Genomic DNA, 14,955 nt, shown 5'->3' with positions numbered 1-14,955 from the left:
CACCCAATCACATCATTAGTCCACTCAAGTTTTACCATCAGAATATTGGCTGAGCCCCACAGATATTCATTCATCTGCTTCACAAACAATTTCATTTCAGATATTAGAGGACCTGTTACATTCCCCACAGTCTATATCTCCAAAGGCAGGTATCAATTAATGCCAAACAAACTGTTGTACTGCAAGATCAAAATAAACTGAAATAAAAATAAATACTAATTATTTTGCAGGGAAGGGACCTCCCCCTCCTTTTCCAATATTAGAAGTAATACTTCCTTCTAAATGAAAGGGTAATTCACCCTGGGTCTCTTTACAAAATAATCTCCTGGAAAAATCAGCCCTAAATTCATGTTGTCTTCTGAGTTGGAGTAAACTAGTAGCCTGCCTGATAAATTGTGGGGTTCTTCATTGTGGTCTCAAACCATCTACTATATTTCTAAATGGAGAGCAAGACAATCACTAGACTCCTGGGCTCTTAAAATAATCTCTTCTGATTACACAGCACAATTTTTTTCCAGCAGTCTTGTTTTGCAGATGTGATCATCAGAACTACTTCTTTAGGAAATTCAGATATATTGAATTGGTGAATGGTGGTGTGTTTCTGCTCCACTGTGGAAACCAGTTCACCTCCACAGAACTCAAGGTACTATTTTCACATTTCCATTCAGTTGCATCACAAGAAACAGATTAGATTTATAGTAGGTCCAGACTATTTTATGTCACCTTGTTCAATCTCTCAACAGCATCACAAGTCCTCACAAAATATATAGCTGCAGTTTCTTATTTCTGTCTGAAAGACATACAAGATGAAAGGCATTCATAGTTGTATGGATTTCAGTTGCTCCATCCCAAAGTGCCTTGCTAAAAAATCTCCCATAATATTTTACACTATCAGGAATTTCTTGGGTTGTGTGACAACCTTTGCAAATCTTCCCTTCACCCATCAAGATTTCATTGGAGCACAGATAGATTTGATCCCTGCAAATTTTCGTTCTTGCAACCATGTTACCCACTATACATGCATGACAATTCTCTCAGATTGATAGCTGCTACAACTGCAGGATCCCAGTTGCCCAATTATGCATGCAACAATTTCAGCACTGATTGATACAGTAGATCCAACGGTCTTTGTTCCTTCTACTGTCAGCAGCTGTGTTCACTGGTGGCCAAATCCTCACAACTTGACCAGAGTCATGCTGAAACTTATCTAGAAAATTTAAATTTAAGTGGCACCTATTCCATTAATACTGCTGAGTATCTTACAAAACCTTCATCATAAAAAATAACCATTGATATTTCAAAGACTGGTTGGGATGCACCAACTTCACCACATCCATTTAATGGTTAATATTTGGAGAATGGCTTGGGGAAAAAAATCTTGTCTAGCAAAATATCTGCAACTTATTTCTTTAGAGAAAGCCTTTCTGATATTCAAAACCATTGTGGAAACCATGTCACATCGGTCATGTCAAATTACTTAGTAGGTGTGTATTATTTCAACAATCAGGGAGGGACACAATCCATAACCTTCATGACCATTTCACTGCCTGGTCAGCTCTGATGCCCCTTCTGCAGGGCTTCTCCCTGACTTCCATTCATCTGGCAGAATCAACAACTTTTTGGCAGACTCTCTCACCCACATTTTAGAGACACTGCGAAAATATAGACTTGACCCACCTGTTTGGTGACTGATGGATATTGGGGGTCAATTTGGTCAATCAGTTCACTGGCTTAATCTATGCATGTCAACCCATATTTTGCAGCATGGACTAGACAGTGCAGGATGTGTTCTTATATCACTGGACCAAGTATCTGCTGTAAGTATTCCCTTTAGGGATGTGCATCTCTTTAGATCTGAAGAAGCATATATGCTTTGGAGGGGCTATGGGTATGCTCATTACACCTCTCACCATATTCTTAAAGAAGCTTCACCTTCACTTAGGATCATACAGTAGCTGCAGGGTCATGGTAAAATATGTATTTGAGTTAAGAAGGCTTTAAGGAGTAGAGACTGAGTATGACAGATGTGTTGCACCCTGCTGGTGCCTTCTTGACACAAACATGGTTTTTACTGGGACCATGCAGGTATTCTATGAGCATAGGAAAAGAGCTATTGTCAGGGACAGTGAGCATACCCACACCTCCTTAATTTCCTCCAAACCTCTGATCACCAAAATTATTTGTCACCTGTAGTGATCTCTCTCAAGTTGCATATTCATCACTGCATCACCATGCGTATTCACCATGCATCAATCCAACAGCACTGATTCTTACAGGCATACATACAAAAACATATAAAAGATACATATTTATCCCTACAGAAATGCAAGAATATGCCACTGCACATATAACTGTTCAATGTAATATAATGCTATAGGTACTTTTCATTATCACTGCACAGTTAAGATTATCCAAAATCTTATCATTCCCCCATCACGAACTAATTTTTTTTCTATAGTCTGTGAGAGCACCAGAACCAAACAAACTAATGGGGGCTGTAGGGGTCAGGATAGGGAACAACAGGCTTCAACTGAACCCTGGTAAGATGGAGTGGCTGTGGGTTAATGGTTCTCCCGTATCTGGGACATTATCATCTCTGGTTCTGGATGGAGTTGCACTGCCCCAGACAGACCTGGTGCGTAACCTGGAGATCCTCCTGGACTCACAGCACCTGCTCAAAGAGCAGGTGGCAGCCATGGCTAGGAGAGCCTTTACGCAGCTACGTGCTGTGCACCAGTTATGCCCCTTCCTGGATCGGGAGGCCCTTCGAACAGTCACTCATACCCTTGTTATCTCTCATATAGACTATTGCAATGCGCTTTACATGGGGCTACCCTTGAAAAGTATCCGGAAGCTTCAGCTGGTCCAGAATGCAGCCATGCGAGCTGTTTTTGGTGCTCCTAGAAGGGCAGATGTAACACCGCTGCTGTATGATCTGGAACCAGTTTGCTTCCAGATCCAATTCAAGGTGTTGGTTATCACCTTTAAAGTCCTACATGGCATGGGGCCAGGTTACCTGAGGGACCGCCTCTTCCCCATTACATCAGCCCGTCCCACCTGATCGTGCAGAGAGGGCATGCTGCGGACCCCGTCTCTAAGACAACTTCGTTTGGTGGGGATCAGGAAGCGGGCCTTCTCTGCAGTAGCTCCCGCCCTGTGGAATATGCTGCCCCCAGAGGTGAGATTGGCCCCATCGCTCCTGGCCTTTTGGAAGAGTCTGAAGACCTGGTTCTGCCACCTCGCTTGGGGTGGAGAGGGGAACAGATTTACATTGGGATGGCTGCTATAGACCACTCCTCCCACACTTGGACTGTTTTAGATTTTTTAGCCACTAGGGCTTTTTTTTATTTTTTACTCTTATTTATATTATTTATTACTGTAATTGTATACTGTATATTTTATTTATTGTGTGATTGTTGTTTTAATTGATTATTGTAAACTACCCAGAGTCCCCTGATGGGAGGGGACAAATTGGATGGATGGATGGATGGATGGATGGATGGATGGATAGATAAATAAATAAAACAAGCTATTTTTTTCTTCACTGGAAACAGCCGCTATGAACAATTCTGAATGCCAAAGATGGCATTAAGGAGTGGGAATGGGCAGCAAAAAATATCAAAACAATTGTTATGAACTGTTGCATGTCAACAGCAAAATGGCAACTTGCACCTTTGCCACAGACATTCTTCTTGTATATAAAACAGAATGAACCTGGAACTAGTGAAAGGTCAAAACTTGCCAAACATTCAGATATACACCTTATTCTCTTTTATATGTTAATCGTATGAATGGGGATCCATGTAATCAAGGATTGCATAGATATGCAAGAGCCACTGTTGAGATCACACTGCTTTTTTACTCCATGCTTATTACACAAGGCTGCCAGCACCAAGGAAGCTGTATAGCTGGGCAAGGATATTGTCTCCCATGTGTTTCCAGGACCTCAGAAGTCTGGTGCTTCTCCACTGTGCGCATTAGTAGCCAATTCACAGGTACTGGGGACAGGGTAAGGAGCCACACAATTTCAAAAACAGCCTAGCAGTACAGCCCACTATTCTTGATCATGCATGGACCCTTTGCATGCTTAATGCAAGAAAAACATTTCATGCACAAGAACCCAAGAGCCATGCTATCCTGTGCAAATTCATTCGAAAGTAAACTCCACTATGTCCAATGGGATTATTTTCTAAAATTCACATTATTCATTTCATTAGCTAGCTTACTGATAGAAGCACAGAATAACAGTGAATAACAGAAAAGACAATATGTAAGGATCATCCTTGTTTACGTGAACTAGGCTGTGGAAATCAATTTGAGATTTAGGGCATTTTTAACCCTTCTTTTTTAAAAGTTCAGAAAATATATGTATCAATTTTTAGTACAAGGAATTAACATCCTACTTTTTCTTTGAGGATTTGCATTCTAGTTTAAGGATACCTCTTCATGAATTTTACTGCATACATTGCCTAAACAGCTTCAGTTACATAGCAACTCATAAATGAAATATGTAATAATAAACATCTAGTTCTTTCGTCATTTAGCAAATCCTTTATTCTGGGGAAAATTAAGGGGGAGGCAGGACTCAGTAACAGTGTAATTGTAACATAAAAGAAAAAGAGTGAATGACAAAGTTGACAACCATGTGATGGTAGCAATAGCGCTTTTCTAAAATATCAGAACATAAATGCAATCGGACAGGTTTCTCTCCTTTGCATACCAGTGAGTAGGTTACCTTAATTATCTCACTCTTACAGCAACACCTAAATTTACATTTTATGAGCTGTTCTAAAATCTGACCTGCTTAATAATCTGTATCTTCAAGAAAACACTTGAAAGCGTCTCTCACAATTAAACCCAGCCACAACCTTGTATAAATCAAACTTTTGCTACCATATCAAAATGTTACATTGGGGCTGCATAATGTTGCCCACATCCTCATTACATGGTACACTAATTACTACCAGCGGATTCAGAATTTTCTGCACATTAGAGGCTTTTAGAGGAGCTATAAAAAATTTCAGGCACCATTAATTTAAATTTGTATTGAAATTTCCTTTTGACAGATGGCCAAAAATTACTTATTATTTAGAGCACCAGAGCTGCCTGTTTGCACATTAGAAGAGGAAAGGGAAAATTAAAAGCAAGGAGGAAATTTATGTCACGTTCATTACCTGTTAAATGTTAAGGAGCATTATCTTGCATGAATAAATTATTTCATACAAGCACACAGTCTCCAGCTGCTGGCAACTGGCACGTTCTGGCCAATAAAATCCATCTCAAGTCACATAGCAGACAATCATAAAAAGCCTTTCTTAACCAGGAGCCACTTAAGAGAGAGCAGATCAATAGAACAAGCAACTAACTGCTACTCTGGGTATTATGGATAACATTTAAAGAAATTAGCAAACTATTTCACCTTGCAAACCTGGCAACAAGCCCTAGATGCAGACACAGTCCAACTTTGCTACTTGATGGCTGTACAAGACAAACATTTATTTATAGCTATCATCATCTAATAAATCAGTGGAAAAAGAGTTGTATTTTGCATGCTGTCACATTGGATGCCTACCTAATGGTTTAGAAAAAGAGTAACCCCCAGTAATTGCAGGTGAATTAGCCTCATCTACCAAACAATGACACACCTCATTGGTTCATCTCCATTGCCCTTACTTGACTTTTTGAGCACTGCTGGCCAGCAGGCAAGAGAGTTTAGATATACTCACAACTCACTCAGGGGTTTGTTAACATGCCTTTCTTAGGTTTAATTTCAAATCACATTTAACCATAAATTCTCAATGTCCCTACACTGAAAAAAAGTAAAACAAACAAACAACACCCCCTCCCCCAAGCTCAGTGGTTCATAATATTTGACTTTTAAAGATTTTACAAAGTTTGGTATTTTAATAAAAGAGCCTTGCACTTCCTGCTGTGGCAAAGCGCATGGAAATAGCTACAGCCACTTGTGATCCAATAAGTAACATGCAGTTGTGTATGATTAGCCTCCTGATAGTTGCCTGACAACCACCCTGGTTTGGCAGTTCTGGGTAACCAGAAAGAAGTGGAGCTTTATTAAGCTCTTGCACGGGCAGAGCCACTATAAATGGACGAAAGATGCAGCTTCAAGATGAGCCACAAGATGTCTTATTGGGGGAGGAAGGGGATGCCCACATTCATACTGAAGACATCATATTAATTGGAATAAGAGGGCTGTACATTCAAAGAAAATTGAGGCGTGTATTCAGTATGCATTAAGTATTTATACACCCCCATCCCAAGCAACTGAAAAGATAGCTTACTTTCATCTCAAAACACATATTAAAATCAATTTGGCACACCACAAATAAAAAACATTAACAAAACGTATCACAAAAGCAGTAATAGCACATTGGTTCATTAATCCAAAGCCTTTTTTTACAGTTTTCTAAATATCAAAATGTGGAAAACCTGGCCAGCCTCACTGAGGAGCAGTTCTAGGATGAGACTTCACAACAAAGACTGTCTTCATGCTTGCTGGCCCAAACCTACCTTCAGACCCCAAAGGTATCCAAAGTGGGGTCTTGCTGGATGCATTAAGCTCATGTCACCACAGAAAGGGACAGTTGCTCAGATATATTCTTTAGGTCATTTTACTATTTTGCTATCAAAAATATTTCCATCATTTTACAAAGACTCAGCTGGATTTTAGATTTGATTGTGTTTCTTCATAAACTTGTTCTGATGATTCATTACTTGGAGTATCACTATGGAGAAAGTTGGTGTGTTTGTTTGTGTGAGTGCATGTTAGTTTCTTCTTCCCCTCAGGGGAAAGAAATTTTTATTCCCTGTTCCTTGGGAAATTGATCTATCTGTAGGTCTCTCTCTCTCTCTTTTTAATCTGCCACTGCGAAACTTATTGAAAATTATTGTGGATTGAAAACTGACAGTTCCTATCAGTTTGCAGCTGTTAGGAACCCTGAGGTTAAGTGTGAAGTTGACAAGAACAAGGTCAATTCCACTCTGTTGTAACATAACAAAATGGTCAACAAAACCAGCAAAGGACTGATTTCAGGATCAAGCTGCAAACCACTCTCATCATATAAAAAAGAGATCAGGAAGGTGTAAAATATGAAACCATGCAGCCTCCACCAAAGTTTAGCAAAGGGAACAGCTTTTATATATCATTACTCTTCCCTTCATCTGGATAATCTAAACATACTTCCCCCACCTATAAAATATGCTTATAATCTTCATGATCAATTGAAGGTGGAACTTCAGTGGTATGAAGTATGCATCAGGTATATACAGTGAATACAGGGACCTGATGAATATCTGTTCCAAAATTTGAAAAACAATATCTGAAAAACAGTATGAGAACTTTGGATAACACCTGCTGTATTTATGATGGAAATCAGAATTTGCTTCTTCAATTTTTCCCCCAGGTGCTTGTCCCCATATCTTTGCCTTGTTCATGCTAAACTCATCCAGCAATTATTTTTTAGGCAAACTAGAAACCTTTACTATCTAGGATTTGTTTTCCAGCAGTGTCTCTTCTCTGAAACATTGGCCTAGCCGCTGCGATACATATCTTGATTATGTCAAAATTAAATAACGTCTGTCTTTGAAAAATGTTTGGAACTTGAGCAACAGCCAAATAATTAATTCAAGCTGGCCCTAGAGAACAGACATTACGCCTATATTTGAAATACTGCTTTGGCTTTCAGTAGTCTGCTGTTTGTCCTTATTGTCTTTATTTAAAAAAAAATTACCCAGGCCTTGAGCTTTGCAGAGGATAGGCGAAATATAAATATTAAGATAAACAAACTTAGTATTGGCCTTTAAATGCTACAACCTAAATTCTTATCATGAGATCTAAACCACTGGCACTATTCATGTTCTGTTACCAATGGAGGTGAGATTGGCTTTTTCCTCTCTGTGGATCTCCTTCAAAAGAACCAAAATGAAAGGTAGAATCCATTCTAGATGTGCAACCTTCTCCCAAATGTTGATGGTATGAAATTAATTCATTTTACACTCTGCCAAAGGTTTTTGGAGTGGAATCACTAGGTTCTGATATCCTTATGCCTCAGGAGTTGGCAGGTTCACTGGTGATGTTTAAAAAATAAAGGTCTTTAATTTATTTGCTGGCTTAAGTCATTTTCCTGGGCAGATTTTTATTTGTTCTTTGATTAATGAAATTGTCTTAGTATTTATATTTTCATATTAGTCACTATTGAAAATAGTTGGCAGAAACATTTTTTTAAAAACCCATAGACTTCAGGACTATTAGAAGGACTTCAGTATTCTGCTTTACATTATATGCAAGATGAAAAGTTCCTGCTTAACAGTAGATTACTGACCAGATGTAGGATGCATTTCAGACCAAAAATTCTGAAAGGCAGTATTTTGGTACAGCATGGGCCTGTTGAAGTACAAATAACCTCCCAGATGCCAATACTAACCCCACTGAAATATGCATTATTAGGTTCATATTGTAGGACTTAAGCTATTTAACAGATAAAATACATGCCCATGATGTATTTGTTCTCTGCCATTTCAGCCTTCACAGAGACGCAGACTGGAATGAGAACTCCTTGGAGATTAATAGGCAGGGAAAATCTGATATGAATCTTTCCTGCCATGGAACACAAAACATGTCCCAGAAGGATCTTCTTGTACCAGTTCCTCCCCTGCTTTATTCCCCAATAAGTTTCTGATAACAGCAGGTTGTATTTTCAAGAATTAGCCAACAAACAAGGATATATAAATTTCACTGAAGACAACAGATCATCCAGCAACCACTCATACATTAATATTTACAATTGTCTTGAGGGACTTTCATATGTCTCCCCACATATATGGAAGGAATGCAAGTGTGGGAGGTCCAGAACTGCATAAACCAGCACTGCCATCAGCTGCTTGATGCAGAATGAGGCCACTTTTCTTCCCTGTTTGCACAAAACTTGAAAATGTTCTCCTCAGGTTATGATAATACATCTTCACAGAGGTCCTTCACACTAGATGGGCCAGAGTCCTTTCCCAGTGGAAAGGGTTTCTGTATATCAGAACAAATGTAGAAGCATCTCCATGCCAGCTGACAGAGGGAAACATTTGCGATGATATGGTGTAGAGCAAGCTCACATAGTCCAGCAGTGAATTTCACTTTTATGTAGTGTTTTGAAATTGTCTACCCAAGACTAATCAATATGGATATCACCATCTAGTTACAATAATAACTTTTCCTATGCTTTAGTTCAATTGTAATAAATGCACTGCAATTCTTTTAGCCTACTCCTTCCATCTGTGAAATAGAGTCTTACCTTTATGGAGTCTCTGTCTTCAAGCAGAACAGCAGCAGCAACATGAGCAAGTGAGAGAAAGAAAGAGACAGAAATATAAGATATTTTACACAAGATTGTATATTTCTTCTATCTCCCTAAATCTATCCAAACAACATACCACAACCTCAGTCCCCATTAAAAGAATAAATGGCAGAGATATTACCTTTTCTATAAAGTTAATTATTAAGCATGTACAACCAATGTTTAAAGTTGAATCCGTTAACCATAAGTGGTTGACCAAGAGCCTTTGAAAGATGCCGTAACAGTAGCACAAAATTATATAGTACAGAATAGGACTGAGCATCTTTTTCAGAAAGAATTGTGAACAAGTTGCACAGTTCTTACTTCTGTATTTTATCTTTATTTCATAGCACACAGGTCTCTTCAATCTTTAAGGGTAATAATGCTACCCTTCCAAATTGTCACCTATGTACTATAAAACACAAAGCTGTCACAGTTATTTATTAAATAGACACACAGAGATACACTGGTTTATTCTGGATCAAATTCTCCTAGCATCTTTCTCCTCTTCCCTTACTCCATTGTCATGGAACTAAAAACGGCTTCTTTTTATTTAGAAACTCACAGGTTTTTTTCCCTAGCCATTATTTGTTAAATTAAGGCAGGATCCAAAAATATTGTTGGATAATCTATTATATTAACTAACCCTATTGCAATATGAAAATCATAACTGGCAGTTTTTGAGCACTTTCTCTTGCAGAAGAAGAAGAATGAGAAATGTTCAGATAAGGCTCACCCAGATCAATCCCTGCAAAACAAAATCAGTGTCACAAGATGCCATAGCAGCTTACAGAGAATTTGGATGAAGCTATATGGGACAGGGGACAGCCACTCAGGTCTCATAAGATTCTTTGGAGAACCCTGTTTGAGGTTGGAAACAAGGTTCTGATCTCAGAGAGGAAATCCAAAGTCAGAGAGAATCCCCCTTCAGTGGCTAAGACCAGGGCTTCTCAATGTCAGGGAATCTCAAAGAATTCTCAGCCCTCCCAGTCTTCTCTTATGATCCCAAACCCTGTGAAAACGTCTTCAGATCTAGTGCATGTTGATTCCTTCCCTTTATTAAAATAGGGCGGACATTTGTAGAGAAAAATGCCACTTCCTCTTCAGTTCCACTTACAGACCAACCGAGCTTTGGAAGGATCAAGATGCACCCTAACCTTTAGCTTTTCTCTGTTAAATAGGCAGGGCTCTTGTCCTAACAGTCAGGAATCACGCTGAGACGAGGAGTAGGTCTCTAGTGTTTGTTACTGCTACATAAGACAGAAAATCCTAACAAACTGAAGAAGCGTGGGAAAACCCAGACAGATAAACCCCAAAAGTTAAGGCAGGTCTGATCTGTGTCTCTTTGAATGGCTGCTTAATTCCTCAGTACTACGCATGCGTTTTCCCCCCTGGATAGAGCCCCCCTCCTGCTCGCCATCAGTACTCATGACAGCTCTGCCTCAAAAACCTAGAGTCTAAACCAGACAAAGTAGAACCAAAAAAATAGCCTTTCCAAATCCAGAGTCTTCCAGATGTGTTGAACTATAGCTCCCATACTTCCCAACTCAGATGGACAATAGGACTGCATTAGGAAGTTACAGTAGAGGGAAAGACAAGGGTAGGAAGTGAAAAAGGAAAATCAAGGGACCTCCTGAGAGCCTTCTACCTTTAAACATTTGAAACAACTTTGTCTGAAACCAAGAAAACACTTCCTACCTCTTTGGTGATCACTATCATGATGCTTCTTTTCATCTTTGATTGGAAGGTGAGACTGCCCCCCAAGGGCACTTGACAAGGCTAGGAGGCCTGCACTGCTGCCAATGGGTGGAATGGTGGGTGGCTGCAATCCTGAAGGGTGTGGAGTGAGAGGCACTGGAAGGCCATGTCCATGTGATAAATGCTGGGCCTGGAGTTGCTGCTGCTGTGAAAAATTAAACAGAGTTATTGAATTTGTTCCAAGGAAGAGAACTTTCAGCATGGCTAACTATGTGCAGCCCTGGACTCATGCATCTTCAAGAGCTGTCAACTAATCAATGATCCTGATTTGCTACAAATTATTCCAACCTTTAAAAAAACAAAAGGGCAGAAACTCAGTGTACATGAGAATAAAGGATGGATGTGACTGAACTGATGCTTATAACCAAAGCTCAGTATAAAGCATGGCCTCTGAATGCCTGCTGCCTTAAACAATAACTCTGGCTCAGGTCAAGATTAGGGGGAGAGGCTGCAACATTATCAGCTCTATTATACTATTTCTCAGGGGCTATATCCAAAAGGAAAACAAACGCCTCTCTAAACCTTGCCATTTGAAGTGAAATCTTCAATCCTTCAGTCTTATTCTTCTAGGAGCAGTTTCATGAAGGCACAGAAGTCTAATCAAAATGCACAAGTTGACTATCAAAGCAGCCATTAAGTTTTCCTTTTAATTTATTTATTTATTGAAGGAAACGAAAGCTGAAAATTGAGAAAACGAGCATTAAACTGTTCTCCCCAAGCTGCCGCCCAGCATGCAGCAAGAGTTAATTTGAAAAAAAGGAAACCTGAATTAACAATCCAGAAAAGGAAACTGGTTGCAGCCACCGTTTAAAGTCCTTTAAGTGTCCTCAGCGGTACTTGAGCAAATTACTAAAGAAAATCTAATGTAGCAAGGCTTGGGTCCTCCTGTAGGCTTGCTCAATAATGCTGAAATAATTGGGCACTCTGTGCACGTTTAGTGATGCTCGAATGAAAAGCTAGAGGCCTGCCCTTGTACTCTTCTCTAGCTGCTGACTCTGTGTTGTGACAGGTTTATTTGAGTGGGACTGCGATGCATGCACCAGTAACTGCGCTGACAAGAGTTTAAAGTCATTTTTACCAGTGCTCTGGCAACACATAGAGAAAGCCCTTGAGAGGTTAGAATTGGAGTGCTTGACCTCAGCCCAAGCTGCTTCAAGCTCTCTGCTGTACTAACCATTGTGGACTAGATGGTTTGTTGATGTCGCTGAATGAGAGCAGGGTGGGAGGAAGGAAAATAAGGTGGGTGGAGGGAGGGTATATGTAACACTCAATCTATCCGAACAGGGAACTCTTTCGCTTCACACTTGCTCCTACAATAATTCGCAAGATGACTTTGAAATCTGCTTTCACTTTCACAAACCATGTTATTTAAACAAATGAAGCCTCATTTTGCTGTCTCTTCTTCCTTCCTGTTTTAAGACTGTTTTCAAAGGAGGGAGGGCAAACAACTGTCTTGCTAAACATTAAAGAAAAAAAAAAAAAAACCACCCACTCCTTCTCTTCAGAACCCTCACATTTCTCTCCACCTATTCATTTTTCTTCTGCCCTTCAAATTCATAACTTGAAAGAAAGTACATTTAAATGGATCTTTCTTTTACCTGGAGTTAAAACAAAAAAACAAAAAAAAACCTTGACGTACTCATGACTGGGCTTACAATCTGCCAACCCAACATGATTCTAAAGTTTTGGAAAGATTAATTGGTGCTTAGCTTCTGTTTAAATGAAAACATATGCTTTAGCCAAAGAAATAAATTTAGGCCAAAATTTCTAAAGTTAGCCAACAGTGGGCATCTATTCAAAGTAAAATTAAATCTTAAAACACTAGTAGAATTACCAGGCCAACATTTCAAATATATGAATTTAAGTATTTAATGTAAGCATTTCTGCTCCACTGAATCAGCCCATCCTACTATCAATGCAAGATCATACATTCTACTCTCCTCTGCTCTAGCCAATAATGCATAAATATTAGACCAGGTTTTAATAAGACTGCACCTAACTCCAGTCCAAAAGCAGTTTTGGGGCATTTATTGACTAAAATAATTTCACCTTACCCTTCCCATAATTCATCACTGTCCCATTTTGGTGGACTGACCATAATCATCATTGGCAGGAAACTTTTAATTCTCCTCCCAAATCCCTCTGCACACATTGTTTAAAATAGGTGTATTCTACAAGATAAGTAAATGGTTTATGATTGTCTTGTAAAGTTTGTCTGAAGTTAAGGTAATCATTTATGAATTAATTTTCTGGAATCAAATGCTTTGAGTAATATCTTTAAACAAAGGGGCACTTTGAGAATGGGGCATTTTATCTTTAAAAAAAAACCTGGAATGACATTCCAATATTTTGGAGTATTTAAAAGAAATATGTCCAATTTTCCCTACATGCAACTTTCATATTTGACAAGAGATTCATGTAGTTTAAATGCATTCATAAATATCTAAGTATCAGTGCATGCCATGTAATTCATATCATCCCTTGGTACAAAATCTAGAAATAACAGCCAGGCTGACATTTGGCATATTTGAAGGAAAAGTATAAGGGGAAAAGAGTCTTTAAAAGTTGATTTCATTTAAAACATTGATTTCATTGTCATTTCCTAATGTGACATCTGGAATATTGATGACAAATTTGAATCCCCTCTGTCCATATCTAAAAAGTATCAAATTAAAAGAACAGTGTACATATATCCCATGGACAAATTAGCTGATAATGTTCTCTGGTTAGCGTCAGGACATTTAGAGGCCAATTTTCCTGGAAAGTATTCAGGTTTCTACTGGATATTTTCCAGACAGCACCATGCCAGAGTAATCTAGTGCTTTTCCCCTTACAGGCCCTGAAAGCGTATTGCCATTATCCAAACAGTCCTAACATCCTCTTCCAACTCAAAGACACTTTAGTGTTAACTGACAAGTTAATCTCTCAAAGACCTCACTTCATATCTCAACCCACATACATGCTATATGCACATCCTTTCCTCACTGCTGGGAAAAAGAGGAGCAACATCCAATTAAAAATATTCTCAATAGTACTGTGATTCAAATCATGCTGCATATGAAAACAGCTACAAAGGGAGGGGAAGAGTATGAGTGACTAGATGGATAAGAGGGAATAATAAGGAAACCTGGAAAGTTTTATGGAAACAGCAAGGTAAAATAAGACTGGAATGTTGGAGGCATTTTTATCTCGAACACTGAATCAAAAGCCTATCAACACAAATAATGCACTCTTACAATCACAAGTTGCATGGGGATATTTGGACCAGCAAATCCCCACCACACCCAACTCAGTACAGAGATCCAAATAAAGGCAACCCCAACACATGGTTGTCCAATGTCTGATGCCATATATTAAGTGAAACCTACTACCTCGTCAAGGAATTAGTTCCGCTATCAGAGTGCTCTTACAGTTAAAAGGACTTTGGGACATTCAACCAGAAATTGCTTTCCTGTAATTTGAGACAATTACTCCATGTCTTGCTCTTTGGCATGACAAAGAACAGGTCATGACCTCCTGTGCAATACCCTCTTCAGGTATTAGAAGTATACTATCACATCTTTCCCAAAATCATTCCTGGCAAAGTTCAGGAGCATTAAAAGAAACCATCAGATCATCACCGCTAGTATTTCTAGATAAGAGCATATCCCAGTCTCAAACACCATGCAACCACTGAATTGCACAACATAGATTTTATTTATGAAAAACACAATCACAATCTCTATGTATGACTTTAAAGAAGAAATACTCAGCTAACAAAACCTTAGTCTTCCTCTCAGCAGTGATTTAATATGTAGCTCCCACTGACACTACAAGAAATCTGGGCTGCTTTTCACTTTCCAGATGAAAGTCACAA

At 39.0% G+C, this 14,955-nt stretch overlaps 1 protein-coding gene across 4 annotated transcripts in view; it reads right to left on the bottom strand.

The window, feature by feature from the left end:
* LOC134491422 (transducin-like enhancer protein 4) overlaps window positions 1–14,955 on the bottom strand; it is a 153,359-nt gene that overhangs the window by 64,130 nt on the left and 74,274 nt on the right. For 2 of the 4 annotated variants that reach the window (XM_063295169.1, XM_063295171.1), the window contains 2 exons: window positions 11,040–11,244; window positions 9,300–9,316 (listed from right to left, as the gene is read on the bottom strand). In XM_063295169.1, coding sequence (XP_063151239.1) covers window positions 9,300–9,316; window positions 11,040–11,244 — 222 coding nt within the window. The remainder of the gene's footprint in view (window positions 1–9,299; window positions 9,317–11,039; window positions 11,245–14,955) is intronic. The other 2 variants (XM_063295170.1, XM_063295172.1) reach the window with 1 other exon arrangement.

This window comes from Candoia aspera, chromosome 2 (genome assembly GCF_035149785.1).
Source record: "Candoia aspera isolate rCanAsp1 chromosome 2, rCanAsp1.hap2, whole genome shotgun sequence".
NCBI lineage: Eukaryota > Metazoa > Chordata > Lepidosauria > Squamata > Boidae > Candoia > Candoia aspera.
The sequence above is the reverse complement of the archived record's forward strand: the minus strand, read 5'-3'. Positions and strand labels throughout refer to the sequence as shown.